At 49.2% G+C, this 23,198-nt stretch overlaps 1 protein-coding gene across 1 annotated transcript in view; it reads right to left on the bottom strand.

The window, feature by feature from the left end:
• Positions 1-20,639, bottom strand: part of HSD17B12 (hydroxysteroid 17-beta dehydrogenase 12) — a 94,445-nt gene extending 73,806 nt beyond the window's left edge. Inside the window, exon 1 of the mRNA XM_086612823.1 lies at positions 20,471-20,639. Within this exon, the coding sequence (XP_086468949.1) occupies positions 20,471-20,639 (169 nt within the window). The remainder of the gene's footprint in view (positions 1-20,470) is intronic.
• Positions 20,640-23,198: the final 2,559 nt, after the last annotated feature.

Raw genomic sequence — 23,198 nt, 5'->3', positions numbered from 1 at the left:
GACTTCAAGAGTTTTTAAAATCACAAATAAATCAAAACTGATCAGGACAGGATTGACCGCGCACTTTCAGCAACTGATAGAGCATTTGCATCATTCTCACTTGTTTATCCTTAGTCCTCTTTTAGCATTTGAGATGCCACATCTCCCATCATTCGGGTGAAATCTAAGTACGCCGCTAGACCATTATAGAATCCTAGAATGGTTTGGGTTGGAAGGGACCTCAAAGACCATCCAGTTCCAACCCCCCTGCCATGGGCAGGGACACCCTCCACTACACCAGGTTGCTCAAAGCCTCATCCAGCCTGGCCTTGAACACTTCCAGGGATGGGGCAGCCACAACTTCTCTGGGCAACCCTTCGCCGTCCTAGGCAGATTCCCCTCAGCTGTGGGCTAACTCAGTTCCAGCAGCAAGTTGCTCCTGGTTGCCAACTCCTGCAAACAACAACTCCTCCCAACAACAGCAAAAGCAGCTAAGAGTCACTCAAAAGCAAGCTCCCATCACTGCTACAGCAAGATCCCCATACTCGGGTTCAGGGGCCAGCAGGAGACTGTACCAATTGCTCTGGTGACAGCAGCCCACGCCGAGATCCCTGCCAACCTAGACGGCTTTTTGAGGGCTCAAGGAGCAACTCTGTATGAAAGCCTCAGGCTTCCTGCACAGATTGAGGGAGGGGATTCTGCCCCTCTGCTCTGCTCTCCTGAGACCCCCCTGCAGTGCTGCATTCAGCTCTGGAGTCCCCAGCACAAGAAGGACATGGAGTTGCTGGAGCGGGTCCAGAGGAGGCCATGAAGATGATCCGAGGGCTGGAGCACCTCTGCTATGGAGACAGGCTGAGAGAGTTGGGGCTGTTCAGCCTAGAGAAGAGAAGGCTCTGGGTGATCTTATTGCAGCTTTCCAGTACTTAAAGGGGGCCCACAGGAAAGCTGGAGAGGGACTTTTCACAAGGGTGTGTAGTGACAGGACAAGGGGCAATGGCTTTAAACTGAAAGAGGGCAGATTTTGATGAGATCTAAGGAAGAAATTCTTCACTCTGAGGGTGGTGAGGCACTTGAACAGGTTGCCCAGAAAACTTGTGGCTGCCCCATCCCTGGCAGTGTTCAAGGCCAGGTTGGATGGGGCTTTGAGCAACCTGGTGTAGTGGAGGGTGTCCCTGCCCATGGCAGGGGGGTTGGAACTAGATGGTCTTTGAGGTCCCTTCCAACCCAAACCGTTCTATGATTCTATACACAGGGCAGCTGCACTATGGGGGTGCAGAAGTTCAGCACCCAAGAAAGCAACTGTACCATGTGGCACCCTTGCCAGGAGAAGAAATTTGTGCTGTAGATTCACACCTAGCAAGAGTTACTGCCTCACCATCCTGAAATCACTTTGCTTGGAGACCCTACATGCCATGCACTGGCCACTTCTCAATATCTCGCACCAGAAGAGATCTCCCCACTTCTATTTTTAGCAGTCAGCTATTACATAGAGATCTCCAATAGCTTCTCCAGGATGTAATTTTATACCTGACAAGTACCCTGAAACCACACATGAAACTGTTTCTCAACAGCACTGCTGCATCAGGGTATTTTGGGGGCGAGCAGAGAGGGCAGCGGAGGCGACCAGTCCAGCAGCAAACCCGTTTGGCCCCTTCCCAGGCCTTCAGCCCGATGCACCAGAACAAGTTCACCCACTGCAGGCAACGAGCAAAGCTGCGTAAGCAGCCGAGCACAGAAGATGAATGAACCCTGTGACGCTAAAGATCTGTGAACTGAAAAAAAAAAGTCTAATGCATGAATTAAAATCCGCACCCTTGTTCCCCCTCTCCCTTTCCCCCCAAAAATAAAAGTATATAGCAGGACATGAAAGGAGAAGTAGAAAAAAAAAAACAAACGTGGTCTGACACATTTATAAAAACTGATGGCCTGTCACCCAGACACTGATGAATATTTTTTACAGGATAAAAATGGCAACCTAGAGTCTAAAAATAAAACGCTGCGCTGCAGACCTGTCTGGTTCAGCAACACCACTGGAATACAAACACACTCCCTTGCTGGTACATCTTGACTAAGATTTCAGAATAAGAGAAGGGAAAAAAACCCACTGTAGAACATACATTCTGTTTTCAAGGGAAGAGATTTGGGTTTTGGGGGGATTTTTTAATAAGAACTTAGATTAGCATTATACTTTGCTTGCATTGTGTAATTGCAACTTAAAAAAAAACTTCCTAAATTTTAAATGATTGATGAGAATAGCAGACTACCTCATGCTGCACAAAGCAAATTTTTTTCCTTCCCTTCCTCAGACAATTATAATATAAGAACATATTTCTCAGTGTCTTTAAACTGTAATTTCAGTAAGCTTAAAAATGTATTTTTAGAATCCTGCCGCGGACAGAACTGTGGACACTTGCTATTTTCAGACTCACCCTTCCCCCCCCCGAGACTGAAAATAAAACCTTTTACTCCATTTTGCCTCAAAATTTAGATTAAAAACCTGCTTAGCTGAGGACCAAAAATGACTGAACATCATTCACGAGAAGCACTAATTTCTCCAGCCTAGCCACACTGCAGACAGGCTGCCTTATGCAGTAAAGATGCTATTTTTGGCAAGTGATGCAATAGCTGCAAGGGCTCTCCCAGAACCTTTCATTTAAGAGCCAAAGCCATCTTAAAACGTGTTACAAGATACCTAATAATCCTGCATTGTCACCTTCCCCTTCTCTGCACCAGCATATTACCCACAGAAGTCACCCTTTTGAAAGCTGTATCTTCCAAAAAGAGTAATTTTTTTATATATGAAGAGAGAAAAAAAAATAGAAATAATATATATATACACACACACATCCATCCATCAGCAAATACACCTGCTCTGCACTGTATATGGCAAGAAAGTTACATAACACTGTACAGGGATTTTCTGACCTCTTCATTTTTTTTTATTGGAATATGAAGCAGCTTGGTTTCCGTGCTGAATTTTTGTGAAGACTTTGAAAAGCCCACCAAGCTAATAAAACATCTAATCTTTCCCAAAGCTATTTCCATTCTTGGAGATCTTTTAAAAAGTTCTTGCATCTGACAACTGTTAAGACATATTTCTGCTACGTGACTGTTTCAACAGCTAAAAATTCTAAAAATAAGACTTTCAGAACTGCTAAGGCTTTTTAAAATTATTTTTAAAATATAATAAGGATTTTTTTCAGCCCTTTGGATGTGTGCATCCTTTGAGTTTTGCAATAGCCACGTGGACTTCCATATAACAGATTCAAGCTTACTGATAAAGTTTTCCACTGACTGTTTATAAATTCAAATTCCACCTGTCCCCTCCCCAAAAATGACAGAGGTATTCCCAAACTCAGAACTACTCAAGAAACTACTTTTGTTTGACTTCTGATCTCCAAAGGCCTATGGGGGAGGAAGACATGCAAGGGCCATAGAAAAAAAAACAACCCGAACATCTACTGTTTTGAATGTGTGGTCATGGACATGATATATTCATAAATCCCGGAGCCCAATTTGCTGCCAAGCAGAGTTTGATTCCTTTGCTTAACACGTGCAGGGTGTACATGTAACAGCTCTTACCCACCATTTCGGACAATCCATTTATCAGTCATGGCCAGCATTCAGGGCTCAGGAGGAATTTCCCTGCGTGTATCATGCACGTATAGAATCATGGAATGGTTTGGGTTGGAAGGGACCTCAAAGACCATCCAGTTCCAACTCCCCTGCCATGGGCAGGGACACCCTCCACTACACCAGGTTGCCCAAAGCCTCAACCAACCTGGCCTTGAACACTTCCAGGGATGGGGCATCTACAACTTCTCCAGGCAACCTGTGCCAGTGCCTCACCACCCTCAGAAGGAAGAATTTCTTCCTTAGATCTCATCAAAATCTGCCCCCTTTCAGTTTAAAGCCATTGCCCCTTGTCCTGTCACTACATGCCCTTGTAAAAAGTCCCTCTCCAGCTTTCCTGTAGCCCCTTTAGGCACCGGAAAGCTGCAATAAGATCACCCAGAGCCTTCTCTTCTCCAGGCTGAACAGTATGTGAGTATAAAATAAAATAAATGTGAGTATACCAACTCACATCTGGTTTTGTTGGTTTTTATTTCCAAACCTTTGCTCTCATGATCTATTTAAATCCTATATTAATATCCTGATTATGTTCCAGGCTTAGATCTATTTTATTTTTTTTTAAGCAGCCATAAACCAAAAACCAACTCGAGCACGAACCAATTCGCATCTTACTTCACAGACCAGTTTCCATGAGCAGCATTAACATTTGTTTCAAGTTTTACATCTCAGCTCCTACAGCACATAACAGATCAGGAGAGAGCAGGTGTAAAGATGGATCCGAGCACAGCAAAAGCACTTCCTTTGGTTTAGGACATTTCTGAGATCTTCCCCTCTTCATGAGTTCTCATCATGTCACGTACCACCAAGACGGACAGAAGTAGAAGAGCTTGACAACTCTTTACTACTTTTTTGGAGCAGTCAAGTTCTGCCTCCCCACCACCCACCCAAGATATTTCCTTCCTCTCCCTCCAACACAAGCGTGGGGAAGCCAACGTAGGTAGAATTTGTAACGTCTGCAGGCTATCTGGTGGAAAAAGGAATCTGGCTGCAAAGCAGTGAGACTTGGAAAGATTTCATTCAGAAGCTATATACAGAACAGGGAATTAAACTCTCTCAGAGATCCTGACTGCTCAGAAGTAGAACAGAAATTGAGGCAGGAAGACACCCAGTGATATTTTATTCATTCTGGCTAGAAGCAACATTAAAACAAGCTGTACACTGAGAAGTTCGCATTTGCTCCAGGGACGCAGAGTTATGAAAATAAGGATTCTGCAGAACAGCTGAAGTGGCAGAAAGACTCCTGCTTAAACCGTGTCACCTGCTCAAAAGCAGGGAAGCTGAAGCACAGAGCCTTCCACACCTGAAGCCCCAGACCAGCAACGTCAGATGTGTCGTGTTAGACACAGAGGTGAGAAAAATCACCAGTGTCATAACAGCTTGAAAGAGCTGCTCCCATTCAACCAGCCCACCACTCCCCACATAGGGCTGCAGAACTATGGGACTTGCAGGACGTTCAGGGTTTCAAGTGAGTGGGTTCATCTCTCAGATCCTTATCACATCTGTGTGCAGATTGTTTAGGATAAACGTGGACTGAAACTACAGGTGAAAGTCACCAGTGTTTAAATTAGGTAATAAAATTGAAATGTTTAGAACACTAATTAGCCTAGATGGCTTCTTAAAGTAGTATACATTAACTAGGAAGGTTATGCTTCTATTCCCACCAAATGAAAAGATCCGAAATTTCAGGTCACCCAAAACTTCAGTTCCCAAGTACAAAAAAAAAAAAGCTGGACTAGACTGTTTAAGCTGCCTGTTGTTATTCAAGACAAAAAAAAAATTAAATATGACTCTTCCCTTCCCCCTTGCTGGTTTATAATGAAGTATCTGTGCAATCTTGCTCGAATCAACTACTAAAGTAGCACTTCTAGGGACAGAAGAAAACACCTCTCAGGATGGCCCCTCTCCCAGGTTCAAGCATGATTGCGTGCACTCCAAGATCCATGAGAAGCTGGTGAACATGTTTGTGCTATGCTAGGAATGGCTTTAAACCTTTTATAACCTCTCACTCTAAATAAGATCATTATTTCTGTTAAAAGTGGAGCCCTCTCAGTGGTACTAGAAATAGCTTCTCGTGCATTGTCAGAGACAAAGATGGCTTTAGGAGTATGTTTAGTAGATAACGTGCTGTTAAAAAGATGCAAAGACAAGCACAGATAAAAGCTGATGTAGCTGGCAAGTCTTTATTCAGCTGTCGAGATGTTATAAAGGCAACTTTTAAAAACGTAGAGAAGTAGCACGGGAAGAATTTAAATTTCTCGAGTCTTTGGAAGTTACCTAATTATGATGAGGAGCAATGTATTCAAATAGATGGTTCATCTAAAAAAAAAAAACAAACCTCAAAGTCTAAAGTTGCTGAAAAGCCATTAAACTTATCTTCAAAAGATACTCTGCCTACAAGTGTGAGGAACTTGGCAACATTTTGCTTAAAGCCTGCATTTTACATCCCAGCCCTTGCACTAGAAACAGATACACGAGCGCAATTTTGTTTAAATCGGAAGTCATCTGGATTATCTTGCTTTTGGGCACTGCAGTTCTCCGACATAACCTTAAACAAGCTCAAACCACACCTTTTCGAAAAAGTCTGTCTTCTCTGCATTGTCAGGAAGACTACTCGAGTGCTCAGCAGCACCCTCTAGCCCACAGCCTTTCAGGAGGAACGGAGAACAGACCAGACTCTTCAATTGAGCAAAACCTACCATTCATAAAAAGGGGGTCGCTTAGAGCTGAAAGAAAACGATGCAGAGCTACGAACCAATCAAATCTGAAGCCTATTCTGTATTTTCTAGCCCTAAAATACATATTTTATATATATATTTCTACCTAAAATGAGACTATTTGGTAATTAACGTTCCACAGAGGTCCCTTCCATCCCACACTCTTAATTACATTTGCTTTAATTGAGTATTTCTATCCATCGGGGGGGGGGGGAGGGAGGGTGGTGAATGATGTTAACACGCCCAAGTTAATCAATTTGGAAGGTTACAGTTTTCTCACGAGAAATGCCCTCGATAAATTACCATCAAGCATTAGGGAGACTCTCGTGTTAAAGGCATTTAGCGATCCTTGACTGGTTCATTCGTACCGGCGCTGGTTTGCAAGAGGTGTTCGCGTTAAAAGACTGAAAGAAAAGCTCAGGCAATACTGCCTTTTCCCTCCCCATTCCTAAATAAACAGCCGCTCATGCCTTCGATGTTTCACTCCGAGCTCTTGAAAACTTGCAGTGTTTTCCCCGGTGGAAAACTCCCCAGATTTTCCTATGGAAACGCGGCTCGCATCAAACCTCCTTAAATATTTCAGCTGCGATCGATTCGATGCACTTTCTTCTCCCCGGCGGAGCGGGGATGCGGAGGAAGCGCCCGCGGGTGGGCGCACGCTGCCGCCGGCGGCCCCCGGCCCCCCCGCACGTGGACCAGCCTGTGTCCCCATCACGCGAGGCGGCAGCAGACCCCCCCCGTTCCCACCCCCCACCACCATCCCCCCGGCTCATCCACGGCTGCGGGGATCCGGCGGGATGAAGGCGGCTGTGCCGCTCCGCGACGGCGGGAGCCGTCCGTTCCCAGCCCGCCGGGCTCCATGCAAACTGTTGGTGAAACTTCGGGAGGAGAACTCCGCCGCCCGGCCTGGGGACGGGGCGGCCCGCTGCCCCGCGGGGCGGGTGGGCACCCCGCACCCCCCGGGAATAACGGGAGGGGGAAGCGAGCCGCAGCCCGGCCGCGGCCAGACGGGCCCCGCCGTCCCGCTGCGGGGGCTGCGACCCTGCGCCGGCCGCGGGCGTTTCGTAAGCGGAGCGGAGGGAGCGCGTTATGTCACCGGTTAGGTAACGGGCGCGGGAGCCGCCGCAGTGACGGCACTCCTCCTCCTCCTCCTCCCTCCCGGGGCGGATGAGGTGAGGCGGCGTTAACCCTTGGCGGGGGCGGGAGCGGCCTTCACCCGCGGCGAGCGGATCCCCCCCGGGAGCGGGGGAAGGGCTTCCCCCGCCGCCCACCGGAGCCGGCGGGGCGGCGGCACCGGCTCCGAACACCCGCACCCCCGCCGCCGCTTCCCGCACCCCGCTTCCCGCCGCGCCTGGCCGGCAGGGAGCGCTGCGGCGCCGCGGGAAGGGGCCGCCGCCACACACGGAGCGCGCCCGGCGGCCCCCGCCGAGCGCCATTTTGCCCGGCGCCCACGCGTGATGCCGCCGCCCCGGCCCGTGGGGCACGGCGGTGTCCGGCGGCAGGTGGGACGCGGGCGGTGCCGCCCGGCGAGGAACGGGGCGGAGGCGGCCACGGGGAAGCGGCAGCGTGAGGCGAGGCGCGGGGTTCAACAGGTGCGAGGGCACCGCCGGCCCTGGCGCGCTCATCCCCGTGTGCCCGTGTCATGGCGCGCGACGCGACCGATACTCTGGCACTGAAATGCCCGTTACCGAGGTCGAGGGAGGGGATTCTGCCCCTCTGCTCTGCCCTCCTGAGACCCCCCTGCAGTGCTGCGTTCAGCTCTGGGGTCCCCAGCACAAGAAGGACATGGAGCTGTTGGAGCGGGTCCGGAGGAGGCCACGAAGATGATCCGAGGGCTGGAGCACCTCTGTTATGGAGACAGGCTGAGAGAGTTGGGGCTGTTCAGCCTGGAGAAGAGAAGGCTCTGGGTGATCTTATTGCAGCCTTCCAGTACCTAAAGGGGCTACAGGAAAGCTGGAGAGGGGCTTTTTACAAGGGTGTGTAGTGACAGGACAAGGGGCAATAGCTTTAAACTGAAAGAGGGGAGATGTAGCTTAGATCTAAGGATTAAATTCTTCCCTCTGAGGGTGGTGAGGCACTGGCACAGGTTGCCCAGACAAGCTGTGGCTGCCCCATCCCCGGAAGTGTTCAAGGCCAGGTTGGATGAGGCTTTGAGCAACCTGGTGTAGTGGAAGGTGTCCCTGCCCACAGCAGGGGGGTTGGAACTAGATGATCTTTGAGGTCTCTTTTGACCCAAACCATTCTATGATACTTACCCCAAGAAGCAGCACCCCCTCCATCAAGCTCCACAACAACCTCCTTCCAAGGTCTTCACTGCAACCCCCAATGACCTTTTCATTTATAGTCCTCCAACTCAGATGGTGGCAGGACTCTTCAGCTCATCCCAAGCAAGCCTACCAGCCATGGCTCAGACAAAAGGAAGCTCAGGGAAATTGCCAGCAACACCCTTGGACCAGAGATGTAATGCCCTAAAGGGAGAACAGCATCCACCGACTGCCTGGATGCTCTGGAAAGCTGCACCCACAATACGTTGCACCCCTCTGGCTCCCTGTTTGACTTTATGAACCTCCTGCCCCATCCCTCTTTTTCTGTTTGCTGCTCTCCCTCCTTTTTTGACATCCCATCCTTGCAGCTCTCCCACCCAACCTTTGAGGACTTTTTGATTTAGAAAGGTTTACAGCTTCCACTAGAGGAACAAACAACAGAAAAGGTTTCCAGTAGGGCTACCCCACTCCTCTCTGAGCAGGACTGGGGCCTGCTATTGGACTTCTCTTTCTGGTCCAAGAGAAAACTCCTCTTTAGAAGTCAGACACTAGGAAGAGCAAAGAAGGTTGCTCTTACCACCTCAGCACAGACTGATCTTGGTACCCTTAGTTCACTGGCCAGAACCAGCTTGCCAAACGGCCTTATCTCCAGCTCCTGCTAGCCTCTTTCTCAAGAGACCCCCTCAAAACAGTACAAAGCTTCCCCGCTGCCAGCAGGAACTGTTCCAGCAATTCTGCTCTCCCCTGGGTCCCACAAACCTTTCCTACAGCATGGTCAGACAGCCAGTGCCACCTCACTAAAACACTGCTGTGTGTCTCAAAAGCAACAGGACATGCACATGGACATCAGCACTCTAAACACAGGCCAAGTGGGGCACAGCACAGGCTGGTGTGGTCACTGTTAGAGGTAGAGCAGTCCACCCCACCAGCAAACTAATGCACTACTGAATTTAGGAACATCATTCACACTAAAAAATAGCCATTGTGGAAGGAGCTTGTAAAGTCATCAAGACACCTTCAGGAAAAAAAAAAAAAAACACACACACAAATCACAACTCACACCCATGTAACTGCTCCAAGATTTAGGACTAAGGGCAAACCTTCAGACTGCAGAAATTCCACCACTTTCCCAGAGTATATGCAGGACAGGACTGAGCATTAAAAGTTATGATGAGCATCCCTTGCTTAGATACATGCCATACTACTAATTCCCCTAAAAGTAAGCCTGTAAAAATGAAAATATATATCAACTTCTACAGAAAAGATTATTTTAAAACAATATGCACTTATAAAACATATTCTTACTCAGATCTACTTCCTCTATTTGTACAGAACTTGTGCTGAAAGTAAGCTTGAGGTAAAAAAAAAAGCGCAAAGCTGCAAGGAGACAAATTCTAGGTTAGTTTTTAAGAGACAGTTTCAATCCAAAGCTTACAAACAGTGACTGAAACAAGCTCATCTACGGTATGTCACACCAACATTTCTCCGAACAAATGCATTATTTTCATATGTTGGAAAGGCAATGTTTCATATCAGAACTTCTACACTTTGATTTTCACCACAACCAGTGACAGCAGCAGAAGTGAGAGATCCAGCTAGGATGAGATCCTACCACAATTCTGCACAGCTCACAGATTGAAAATCCACCTCTTTCTTTGCAAGCCAAGAAAGTTTAGTCAAAATTACTTCCAGAAGAACAGATTTCCCACTCCCCTCGCATTTTCAAACACTGTAAAACATCCAAAATTTCAGTTCCCAGAACATTAGAGTTTTAAATGTAGCCAAATACAACTGGTCTGTCCCTAAGGAGAAAGAAGAGAGTACTAAAACTACTGTGTAGGGAGTGGCTTAAAGTTTTCTTAAAATTAATTCCGTAACTACCAAATCAATAGAAGACCGTTATCCTAGTCTTTGGAAAGGAAAGGAGCTTGTTAAAACTTGTTAGCAAGGATCTCAAACTGTACTCTGCGACTCACAAACAAGCTTCTCAACATTCCACGAGAGGATTGCGTACGTGCCACCCACCTTGACCTACACGGAACCGAGCAAAACGAGACTTTAGAATAGCCTGTCAAGATGGGGCCAAGCAACAGGAGTAACACCAGGCTCCTCCTGCAGTTTTATGCCCAGTTTAAGCCAGCATAGCTGCAGGATGGCACCCAACCACCCATTACTACCTTTTCCCCCAGCATCTGCTCACAAGTTGCTTTTCTTGCAGAGTCAGTCGTCAGCAGACATCATTCCCACCACCATGCACGGAGCAGAAGCAGCATAAGGTGAGAGCTCACAGCCAGCGACTGGAGCAGAAGCAATTCTTCTGGCAGCAGTCTGGTCTTGGAGCTACTCAAGCTGACCACTGGGCTTCCCTATATCCTCAACATACAGTTTCACTGCTGCACCGGCACTCGTTTGACCCACAGCAAAGCGGTTTAAGGAGCATAAACAGGCAAAAGTGATCAGTCTTCTACAGGGCAGAGGCTTTAACCAGGTCACCACAGAAGAAGACAAACACCAGTGCTGGCACAAGGAGGAGAAAAGCAGAAGAGCTTTTTATCCACCACCTTCTCTCCCTACACCAAACCATTACATCAGAAAGCCATGATGTAAACCAAGCACTCAGTCTTCTTGTGATAGACAATATCTAATTATAAACTGACATCACTCAAGACAGGCAGTAAACGATTCCAATGCAAGGGAACACAAACGAGGCCCTGAAGGTTGGAGTGAACACCCAAACCACAACTAGAATTGGCGAAAAACAGCAAAGGTGAAGAAGCTGTCCAGCAACAGAGGATCTTAGATCAGACTCTAGGAACCAACACAAAGCTGCAGAGCACCAAAAGTTTGACACAGATCTGAAGACAGAACTGGGACTCCCAAGACAAGGAGACTGAGGTAGGACAGGTAACTTGCCCTTATGCACAGTTTTAAGTTGATCAGAACACACAACTCTCTGTGCCACATCAAACACACACTGGGTTGGACATGCAGGACATCTGAGGGCAGGAACAAACACCAAGAAACTCCAACTCAAATCCCTTGTTCAACTACTGACAGAGTAGCAGCTTCTTCCAGCAGTGCTGCCATCCTTTACAGCCCTATCCTTCTCCTAGTTGGTTCCTCCTTCTCCTTCCTGTTGAGAGATCTGACGGGTGAGCTGTGCTCAATCACCTCTGCTCAGTCACATTCTGGAGATGGAAAGCTCCTGCAGCAGACAGAACTCAGACACCAGGATATATACATCTTCAATAAAAAAATATTTGTGAAAACTATTAGTGAATAATGAGTTTATAGATCAAAGACCTTTACCGGCAGGAAAAGAATCCTAGAGAAGGAAGCAGAGGGGCTGAAGCCCACGGGAAGTAGGTCAACGAGAGCCTTCAGAAGAAATACAAGGGAAGAGTTTTGGAAGAACAGATTGGCCGGACACAGACAAGGAACATGAAAGTGGGACTTGTTGGAACAAGGATCCAGAGGTGAAGTACAGCATGGAGAAGAGCAGCATGCAAGCATAAGCAAGCGTTGGCTGGGTAGCAGCAGTCACACTGTAGGTACTTCTCTGCCTTCTGCTTTCTGTACTTACACACACCCTTGCACACCTCCACAAACTTCTCCATCTGAAAGTAGGGACTAGAGACTTTAGAAGGAGACCAGACTATTTAGTTTCTGCAAAACAGTTTCTTCCCCTCAGCAAGAGGGTAGGTTTCGATATAAGGAAGAAATTTTTTTACGCTGAGGGTGGCGAGGCACTGGCACAGGCTGCCCAGAGAAGTTGTGGATGCCCCATCCCTGGAAGTGTTCAAGGCCAGGTTGGATGAGGCTTTGAGCAACCTGGTGTAGTGGACGGTGTCCCTGCCCATGGCAGGGGGGTTGGAACTAGATGATCTTTGAGGTCTCTTCCAACCTTAACCATTCTAGGATTCTGTAACAACAAAAACCTTTGCTCCATTGAGCTTATCCTACACCTCCCATTCCCCTTCTGTCATTACAGCTTTTCTCCCTTTCTGCTTCTGTGGTAGTCTTCCAAGACACATGAAAATCCTCTGGAAAATCTTTGTGATTAACATCCTCAGAGCTGAGTTGCTCACCCCTGCTCTTCCCTGCCCAGTAAGTACTGGCATGACCAAAGCAATACACTCTCCTAGGATGCCATGGCTCACAATTACTTAAGAGGATAAAATAGAAAGGAGGTAGAAAAAAGCAGAAGGAAAAATAACCCAAGCCACCAAAACCAAATTCTGTAGTCAAACAGACAGTAGGTCGTGCACATACACAGAACATGCCTCAACCCGAGCCACAGAGCTGTCTCCCACCCTCTTCGGGACAAGCAACTGAGTCATGAGAGAAACACAAGACAACCCTCAGGACAGAAAGTGACACAAAAATGGAAAAAGTCCAAGAGACAAAGGGACAGGCATCGTTTTCCCTGAGGCTCAGCTTCTGGGCATCTCATCTCCAGTTTTAAAAACTGCTACACAAGAGGTTTCTTTCAAAACCTACAACCAAACCCCAGGATTTTAGGTGTCATCATCTGTTGCTGAGGGCAGGGGAGTAAACAAAAAGCTTCGTAGGAAATTTTGCATGTAGCTCTTTTCCAGTGTTAGCTGAAGAATTCTACGTTGTGAATCAGGATATCAGCTCTGCTAATGACTCACCCAGTGGGTGATGGTGTACTGCTCTAGATTTCAATGCCAGGAATCTAGGAAGTTGCACAGATTTGGGAAAAAAAACACCTACCAAAAAATAATTCCCAGCTGGGAAAGTACTGCAGTTTTCCCCAAACCCCACTCCCGGCTCTGCCCTCGCACCCTCAGGACCTCCTGCCAGCTCACTGGTTCCTTACACAGGAGTGCATTTACCCAACTGGCTGCAACATCTGGCACAGTTCCAGTTGGACTTCTTTGCTGGAGACAGTTCTGTGGTCTTCACTCCTACACAAGGCGTTCCCTGGCTTTCCCCAGGACACTTCACAGGTAACTTCCCCAGGGCAGGGAAGCACACTGGCCAAAAAAGTGATACAAAAACTGGAGCAATATACTCCTCTAGATTACATCCTTGCATAAATTCCCTAGTTTTTAAGTAAGCATTTTCCATTACAAGTATTCCTACTTTAAAATACACAAAAAATTGAGAGAACGAGATAGCTTAAAACACCACAGCTATTCATCCACTAGGCTAATAAATTTCCAAGCATTTCCCTCTCGGGCTGTTTATCAGAGATGGGTGTTCCTTTCACCTTAACGCAAACAGCATCTGTTCTCCACTCACCATTAGGTTTGGGTTTTTTTGGAAGTGGAAAGACCATACTACAGTATTTATCTCTCCTTCACATGCATCTCTGTTCCTGCAGTTGAACATGGCAAAGCCTGTTCACATTCTGATTCAAGCTCCCCAGTGACATTAGCTCTGCGTTACTGAACACTTTCCTCCCAGAATTTCACCTGAAAAATGAAAAGCATCCCTCAAAAAAAAAAAAAAAAAAGGAGAATGGAAGTGCTAACATTGAATCAAACTCTGGAGCTGGAGATTGTGAACCTGGTTGATGCTGAGGTTGGTGGTGCCGGCAGGTAAACATTTAGTCTCCACAGATGCTGACACAAGCCAGAAGTGAAGTGCAGAAGCTTATCAGCAGGGATGCAACAGAACTGGAGACAGGACTCCAGACTTTTGGACTCCTAAGCATTTGCTCTCTCTCTCCTTTTCTGACCAGAGAGTGCAAGAAGGAGCACTTAATGCAACAAGCGTTGAGCAATCCTACTACGCAGACATTTTAAACAGTCAGTAACATCATGTGCAAAGGAAAACACCCAAAAGAAGCAACCACGAAGCAGAAAGGCAACAAAATTGTAGAAAACAAAGTAGAGCATGGTTCACTCCAGGAAGCAAAACTGATTTTAGGATACGTTAGTAGCAGTAGCCTACACAAAAAGTACTAGAGAACCTCCCTGAGTCACTAAAGCTGCAAGGTCTCCAAAGGAGCTGCAGCCCACCAAGTACCAAGCAGTGGGAGCTGCTGAGCCTGGAGCAGCAGGGTCAGAGATCCCACCTCTCCTGGGTTGCTCTGGAAGAGCAGTGCTTGCTTAGTCCAACGAAGAGCAGGCTGGAGGGAGACACTGACAGAAGTCGTCTAAATCACAAGCTGTGAGTAGGATTGGTGACTAAAGGAAGGCAGATGTTTTTATTTTGTTTTTACCAGAGAAAGTTTAGGATGGATGCTGGGAAACATTACATGGTAAACGGGAAAAGAAAAAGCCATGCGCACTGGAGCACAGCACTTCTGGGAAGTTGAGGCAGGATTAGGACACTTGCATCAGATAGTTCCCATAGCCACGTTCCGGTGCAGTAATCCTTTAGAAGCACTTTGCAAACAGCCACACACAAAAAAAAACAACACATGGCCCAAGTTCAGGCTGCGAGTTTGACTTGAGCTGTCATGATCAAGAGCTATAAGCAAGCTGGCATATTTCCACATTTCGGAACATTACTTTTTGGGTTGACAAGTGCCTTTATTTCATACAAAAGTGTTTGTGTAGCACTGAGAATTGAAAACAAGACTGGAAAACCCTCACCACAGATACAAAGTGGTGAAGATAAATCCCTGAATAAGCAATTCTGCTGAAGAATGAGAGAACCAAAAGCTCTGCATAGAGCCTCTCCTCTCACATCCTGTGGAGAGAGCAGTGCTAGAAGAGGTTCAAACTCTCTTTGTTTTCCCCACTAACACCACCATCACCATACCATTGCACTAGGTTGGCCGTTTTAATCTGCAACAGTGATTTGTTTTAATCAGCAACAATGATATGTGATGTGGTCTGTCAACTGTCACTGCACATTGCCAAACACCTGCAAAGCAAGATTGCACTCGTTTGTGCAACAGGGACTGAAGCTTGTTTGCAAAATAACAAAAAAGCCTTCAGGGAACCACTATTTCACTCGATGCTAAGGAGCCTGAAGAATGACGTTGCTTGTGAAAGCTCCTGAAGTTATCACCAAGTTACCACCTGGTCAGCACTACAGTGAATTTCTTTTGTATGGAGTTCTTGTATTGTTATTAAAATAATTTGTCATCCAACTTATTTCATGAAGGTAGTCCCCAAATACTTCATCAGGATCAGGGTCTGTTGTACAAGATGCTGTTTCCAGGGACCACGGGAAGCACAATCTCATAGATGGAATCTAACTCAAACCGTTTACAAGCACAAAAATTCAACTTGTCACTTCTTCCTCTTCATATAAGCATCACATCTTATTAATTTAATAAGATAAGGAAGAAATTCTTCACTCTGAGGGTGGTGAGGCACTGGAACAGGTTGCCCAGAGAAGCTGTGGCTGCCCCATCCCTGGAAGTGTTCAAGGCCAGGCTGGATGAGGCTTTGGGCAACCTGGTGTAGTGGAGGGTGTCCCTGGCCATGGCAGGGGGGTTGGAACTAGATGATCTCTGAGGTCCCTTCCAACCCAACCCATTCCATGATTCTATGATTCGATGATTAATGTTAAGGTCTGATTTAGAGCTTGTTATTACCCCAACTTCCTAGTCAGTAAGAGTTTGGGAATCAGCTTGCATTTTTTAAAAGACCTGACAGCAAAGACACAAGTAAGTATCTGCTCCACTGCTCACGTACCCAGTTACACATGTTCTTCCTTCCTCCCTTAGTGGCCCCAGTATACAATTCCCTATTGTATCTATTTTTAGATGCTGGGCTGTGTATCCTCAAAGGTAGCCCACCTTAAGTAAAAGAAACCAACAAGAACCAGCAGAAAACTTTCACCCCAGCTGTGCTGCTGCTGAAAGAACTTTTGTTGAGCATTTACACAGAAAAACAATGTTTTGAGACTGAATAAGGGGGTTTTATCTAAAACCAAATTAGAGAAAGTTAGAGGCAGTTGAGAGCGCCATCCTGGTGAATGGCCTCTTCCAGATTCTGTTTTAAGAAATCTAGAGCAAATTGCCCACATTTAGTTATTTTTGCATGTTAGTGAGCTTAATTAAGGCAAGCTCATCTTCACAAACATTTGTTGGCCCCAATGCAACTGTACAGCTGCACTCACCACATGAGGAAGCATCATCACGATCAGACATTTTGTCATCACTAAACGGGCTATTATTCAACCAGGCTGGTATCAAAGGCACTAGGGGAAGAAGTGGACATTTTTGTAAACCACTGTGAGACTTGAAAGGAAACAGGACTTTTCTTGGAGTGTCATATGGCCAATTACACAGTCAAAATAAACTTTTTTCCAGTTATCACTTCAGTTACAGTCAATTGGAACAAAAAAAATATTTATCATCAAAATATTTGCAGTTTTGAGCCAGAAAAAAAAAAGTTTAAGTATCAAACATGGCCAAGATGTTAGAAGTTTTAGTGCATCAGACCACTGCAACTTGTAGCGCTCGTGTATTTTGAATATACAAAGTTGATTATTTGCATACACCAAACTGGTCTGATCTCCCAGCTGACCCTGCTCCGAGCAGGAGGTTGGACTAAAGGCCTCCTGAGGTCCTTCCCAGTCTGAATCACCGTAGGATTTTCACTTCATTTCACCAAGCTACTGAAGGGAAGAGGCAGAAAACCGATTTTATCTTTTCCAGAAAAGAAGGTGGTTTCCTAAAATAGGAGATACGGCAACTCTCCAAGCGGGAGCTATGCAGCAGCAGACGGTTCCCTGCTCCAGACACTCTGCACTCCAGAATACACCCAACTGTCAACGGCAGAGACGCGAGATGGCTGCCTGCCACCACCCTCAATGGGACACTCTCATCCAACCCAAGGAAATACCATTATGGATCACAACTACCAGCACTGCCAACAGATCTGCCTGTCTGGAGGAAGGCAGGGGAACAGCCACGTCTCTGCTGCGTTCTTGGTGATTCCAGAATGACTCCTTGGCACTCTGTCAAGTCTGTGGTTTATTTAACTAAACTGTTTTCCAAGTTCTTACTCTTATTTTCTTTTTTTATGAGACACATTAAAAGTACAGAGGAGTTGACCCAGGAATTTTCACTGTATTCTCTCTCAAGATGCCCCCAGAAATTCCATGTTGAGACAATGTCCACCCAACCTCCATCACTGCACAGTAGCCAAAACCAAGCCAGATGAGAGTTATGGGGAGAGAAAAATCTGAAAAGCTGTATACAGACCTTCACACATAGCATGACTGTAGAAAAATCCACTTTTTGTCAAAACAGCTGCTATTTAAAGTAGTAAAAACCTAATTTTCTCAGAGTACATTACTGGTTCATGTAGTTCCTCCTCCTCCTCACATCTCCTCCTTCTAAGAGCACAGACAGAAACAATTGCATGCATGCAACCAAAAACCCACCAAGAAAACGAGGAAAGAATTTGCAACTCTTTTTCAGACATGCAGAAGGGGAAAAGGGCAGTAAAGAGCCCTTACAAAAAGGGCTTGTTAAGGACTCTCTAGTTTTTGTAAAGTTTCTTTCTAGTTGTGCAGTAGAAAGATTGCATTGCCACAGTAATCACAGCAGCTAATTAGCATCAAACTTCTTCCCACAGTACGACTTAGTAATTTGCTAATTCTCAAGGTGACTCAACACATCCGCAGGCGTGTGATGAGATATTCCAGGACCCTCCCCAGCCTGGTGCTGGTGCCACAACGCACTCCAGGGCAAACCACCCCATGGCTTATCCAGACCGAGATGATCTCTCCTCCTTTCAGCTGGAGACTCCAGCAGCTGCCCCAGTAAAGAGGCATCCCGCTTGCACCAGCGGCACGCAGAGGACGTATGACAGCTACCTGATGACAGCCACATGTCTTTCTCCAGCAACAGCTCAGGTCCAGGTTAGCTGGCACCATCACCCTATTTCTCCACCCTCCTTAACGTTGCAGCAGTGCTCCCACTTCAGAGCAGGACTAATAAACACAGGGAATTCAGCTGTACTGCCAACACTCCTCTTCTTCCATGCCTTGAAGATCATGATCATGGCAAAGAGAGCATAATTCCTGCGAGCAGCCATCAGCCACATACAATGGCCTCCTGCTGCCTGCACTTGTACAAAACAGTGACAGAGGACATCCATACCTCAGTTCTCTGTTCGCAGGATGTTTGAGGATGTGACTGAGGAAAGATCTGTCATCTACAGATTGTGCTTCCAGCTGATAAGCTGGCGTTTGGCTCAAGCACTGCAAACTTCCATGGTTGAAACAATGCAGAACAAGCTGAAGTGGCCACCAAGACTTCTGCGATGCACTGCAGGTCAGCAAGCAACTGGTAACGTAGTAATATGTTCAAAACCAACTTCAGAAAGTCAAAGAGGCTTTGGGTCTCCTGTGCCAACCGTATCTTTAACGGGCATACCGTTTCTCTAGCTGGGAGGAAGACATGAGCCTTCATCACTTGTACCTAACACTATGGCTTGTCCAAAGCACTGCTACTGTACTTCAGGCCTGTGCACGCAGGACCCATGACATGCCCTGGCATCACGCATGCTGCCAGTAGCATCTCTGGTTTACTGGTGTCTCACACAAGCAAGCATTCCATTGCCCAACCACATCTTCACATACAAGTTCTGAAGGGCCTACAGGAAAGCTGGAGAGGGACTTTTTACAAGGGCATGTAGCGATAGGACAAGGGGAAATGGCTTTAAACTGAAAGAGGGGAGATTTCGATTAGATCTAAGGAAGAAATTCTTCACTCTGAGAGTGGTGAGGCACTGGCACAGGTTGCCCAGAGAAGCTGTGGCTGCCCCATCCCTGGAAGTGTTCAAGGCCAGGTTTGATGAGGCTTTGGGCAACCTGGTGTAGTGGAGGGTGTCCCTGGCCATGGCAGGGGGGTTGGAACTAGATGGTTTTTGAGGTCCCTTCCAACCCAAACCATTCCATGATTCGGCATCGGCTCTCGCAGAGGTGAAGGAGAACCACATTCATCAGCCCTGCAACCCACCAGCCTGCAGCGGGGCTGCTGTGCCCACACGTCTGCCGCCCAGGAGCGGCTGCAGAGCCCGAGCCCCTGACGCCCCCCTACCCCCCTTCAGGGCAGGAAGTCGCTTTTTTCCAGCCTTTACAACTTTCCAGCCTTTTAAACTCTTATCTCCTCCGAAACTCACAGCTCTTACAGTTTGCAATTATTTTTAGGGCCCACCTTTATCGATCCCCAACCAGCCCCAGGATTTTCCCTTCCCGCAGCGTTTGGCAGGAACGGATTCGGAAACTCTCGGCCCGATCCGTGACGCCGCCAGGGAAACCCTCTCCAATTCCTCATCATCATCAGTAAGGACTAAGCCGGACGGCTCCGCGGTACCGCCAGCCCCGCGTTCCCCCGCTCCCCCCGCACCAGGGAGCCGGGCCGGCGGAGGGAAGAGCTCCGGGGGCGGCGGGGGACGGGGCTGCCGTGACGTCAGCGATGAGGTGCGAGGCCGGCGCGCGCGGAGGGGGCGGGCGCGCACCGACCGGCCGCGCTGGGAAACTGCTGCCGGCGGCGGGACCGGCACCGGGACCGCTCTCCGCGACCTCCCCTCGGGCACGACCCCGAGCCGGGCTGTGTGCCCAGCCGGCCGGGCGGGCGGCCCGAGCCGGAGTTCCAACAAGCCGCGCCCGCCCGACGCGCACAAGTCCCAGCGAACTCCGTTTCCCGCACTACCCGGCGCCCTCCGGCCTCGCAACTTCCGCGGGGAGCCTGAACCCCTCCGCCAGCCTCCACCGGCCCCTCAACCGCTGCCCCAGCCCGCCCCTCCCGGCGACACGGCTGGCGCCAGCCCGCCCGCGCCGTGCCGCCCCCAGCCACTCCGCCCGGCCGCCCCGCGTCCCCCGAGGGTTCACCCCGCCGGGCCGAGACCCCCGTCGCGCTCCCCGGCTCTGCCCCCCGGCCCCGGAGGGTGAGGCGGGGAGGAGCCGTCGCGGCCGGCCGGGACGCGCACTCACCTGCCCAGGCGCCCAGCGCCGGTCCCACGACGGCGGCGCCGCTGCCCAGCACCCAGACGCGCAGGCCGGCCAGCAGGCGGTACGAGGCCAGCACCGCCGCGTAAAGGGCGCCCAGCGCGCCCACCCAGTAGAGGAGGCCGGCGGCCGGGAGCGCGGCGGGAGCCACCATGCTGCGGAGGCGGCCGGGGCCGAACTGAGCCCTCCCGGCCACCGCCGACCCGCAGCCGTCACGGCGCCCTCCCCCGCTCCGCAGCGATTGGCTGAGGGGCCGCTCAGTCAGCGGGTAACCTGGCAACGCGGCCGGCCCCGCCCGCCCTCGGGCCGCGCGCCGGAAAGGAGGGGGGCAGGGAGCGAGCGGCCACACGCCCCCGTACTACTTGCGGCCTGCGCCCCGCGTGGTCGGCACGGCTCTCTCACCGCCATTGGCCGGTGAGGGTGGCCGTCACCCAGCCGCCGTGCTTCGATTGGCCCCGCCGCCCGAAGGTCTCGCAGGATTGGTGGGAGAGCGGGCCTCTCCTCCCGCCCTCTCTGACGTCATATGAGCCCATTCATAAAATGCTTAGGCTCCGCCTCGTACCCGAATACGTTCCATCGCCGCGGCGGGGGGGGGGGGCAGAGCCGGGGGGGCCGTCGGAGCCGTGAGCCGGCGGGCGGAGGTGTGTGCCCCCGCAGCGGGGAGCCCGGCACCGGGAACGCGGGGCCGCCCTGCCCGCCCGGCCGTGCTCTGCCGTGCCTGGGCTGGTTCCGCCTCGCTGCCCTTCACCGGCCCCTTAGGCATGACCTCACTCCCGCAGCCCTACGTCATGCGTTGGGCACCCCTGGGCTCGGGAGGGGTGTAGGAGACAGCTCCCAAGTCGAGGTGGCCGAAAAGAGCACCGAGCTTCACCATCTTCTGCCCCGTCTCCAGCCACCTGCCAGGGCCTGGGGTTCCTCCTTGCGGGCACCAGCATGGGGACTGGGGGAGGTGGGACACGGGAGGCTGGGGGAGGCTGAAGCCCCGAAATAGCTCGTGGTTGAGGTCTGTGGTCTGAAGGGGCCGAAGGGACGGCAGCGGCTGAGGAAGTTGGAAAACCAACGGCGACTTGGTGCAATGTGTGGGTCAAACAGAACACCAGGAAAGCCCAGCAGTGGTGGAGGTGACTGCTGGTTTTAATGGTGGACTTCTGCAACCCTCAGTGGCAAAATCCTTTTCTAGAAAGCAAGCCTTTGGGGCGTTTTCTTTGACAATGACCTCAGTACAAGCTGTAAGAAACCTTCTCTAGATGAGGTTTTTTGGAGATCCACATCCATCTGAGCTGTTAATGACAGGTAGCACAGAGGGTAGTTTCCTGTGTCACCTTTCCTTTCTCCCCTGCCTTGGAAAGCAGGTCATACCCAAATCCAGCCACTACTGCTGAAGATCTCCAAGCTCTGCCAAAGCACCACTCTGCTTCAGACTTGATCCTCTTTCTGTGCTGCTCTGACACCTGGGAGAGCATCCTTCAGCCTTTCCAGATACCCGCAATCCCAGCTGAACCCAAAACAGTCACGGAGTTGATGTTCTTCGTTCCTCAATTTTGTTACGTTGCTCCATAACAAAATTTGTCACTCACTCCCTGGCTCTCCAGCTGCTGCCACAGCTGCTCAGGCTGGTGGTACTCATGTTCATGGGTATCTACGCATAGCTTGGCCACCAGCTAGTTTTCAGGAACCTCCAGCTTGGAGCCGTTTGCCAGTTCCCCTCATCCACTCCTTTGCATTACTTCCCACACGCCATGCTGATGCTGGATGCAGCCTCCAGGAGATCAACTGCTAAACCCCGGCATGCTTCGGATCCAGCTTCCTTTTACCGACCCCACTTCTGCAGACTACCTACTGTAAACTGCTTGGATTTACAAGCCCTATTTAATTTCTCTTTCCTTGTCCTGTTCCATGTTCCCTAACCTTTGCCTGCTTGTTGCTCATAAGGCACGAGCTCCGTAACACAGGGATTATATTTTTGCAGAGGTTGGGAAGATGAGTTTGGGTCCAGAGCAGGGCCACAAAAATAACCTGAGGGCTGGAGCACATCTGCTACGGAGACAAGCTGAGAGAGTTGGGGCTGTTCAGCCTGGAGAAGAGAAGGCTCCGGGGTGATCTTATTGCAGCCTTCCAGTACCTGAAGGGGCTACAGGAAAGCTGGAGAGAGACTTTTTATAAGGGCGTGTAGTGACAGGACAAGGGGCAATGGCTTTAAAGTGAAAGAGGGGAGATTTCAATCAGATACAAGGAAGAATTTTTTTCCATTGAGGGTGGTGAGGCACTGGCACAGGTTGCCCAGAGAAGTCATGGCTGCCCCATCCCTGGAAGTGTTCAAGGCCAGGTTGGATGAGGCTTTGGGCAACCTGGTGTAGTGGAGGGTGTCCTTGCCCATGGCAGGGGGTTTGGAACTAGATGATCTTTGAGGTCCCTTCCAACCCAAACCATTCTAGGATTCTAAGATCTTACATTAGGTGCTAATACCCTAAATGAAACAGTTCAGTAGTACCCCAAGTGTTGCACCCTGAACTTCCGATCGGATTATGGTGCTATGTGGATGTAGTTACAAAGACTACCACAATCTCAAAGCTCTTATTTAGAAGAAAGACACTGATGCAATGACCTGTGTGTCCTGAGATCCATGAGATCACAATGATCTTCCACTTATACTATGGGAAACAAGACCAAAGAAATTAAATGAAGACATGCTCTGATGGGTTTATTTGGTTTA

Source organism: Tauraco erythrolophus, chromosome 6, assembly GCF_009769465.1.
Source record: "Tauraco erythrolophus isolate bTauEry1 chromosome 6, bTauEry1.pri, whole genome shotgun sequence".
NCBI lineage: Eukaryota > Metazoa > Chordata > Aves > Musophagiformes > Musophagidae > Tauraco > Tauraco erythrolophus.
The sequence above is the reverse complement of the archived record's forward strand: the minus strand, read 5'-3'. Positions and strand labels throughout refer to the sequence as shown.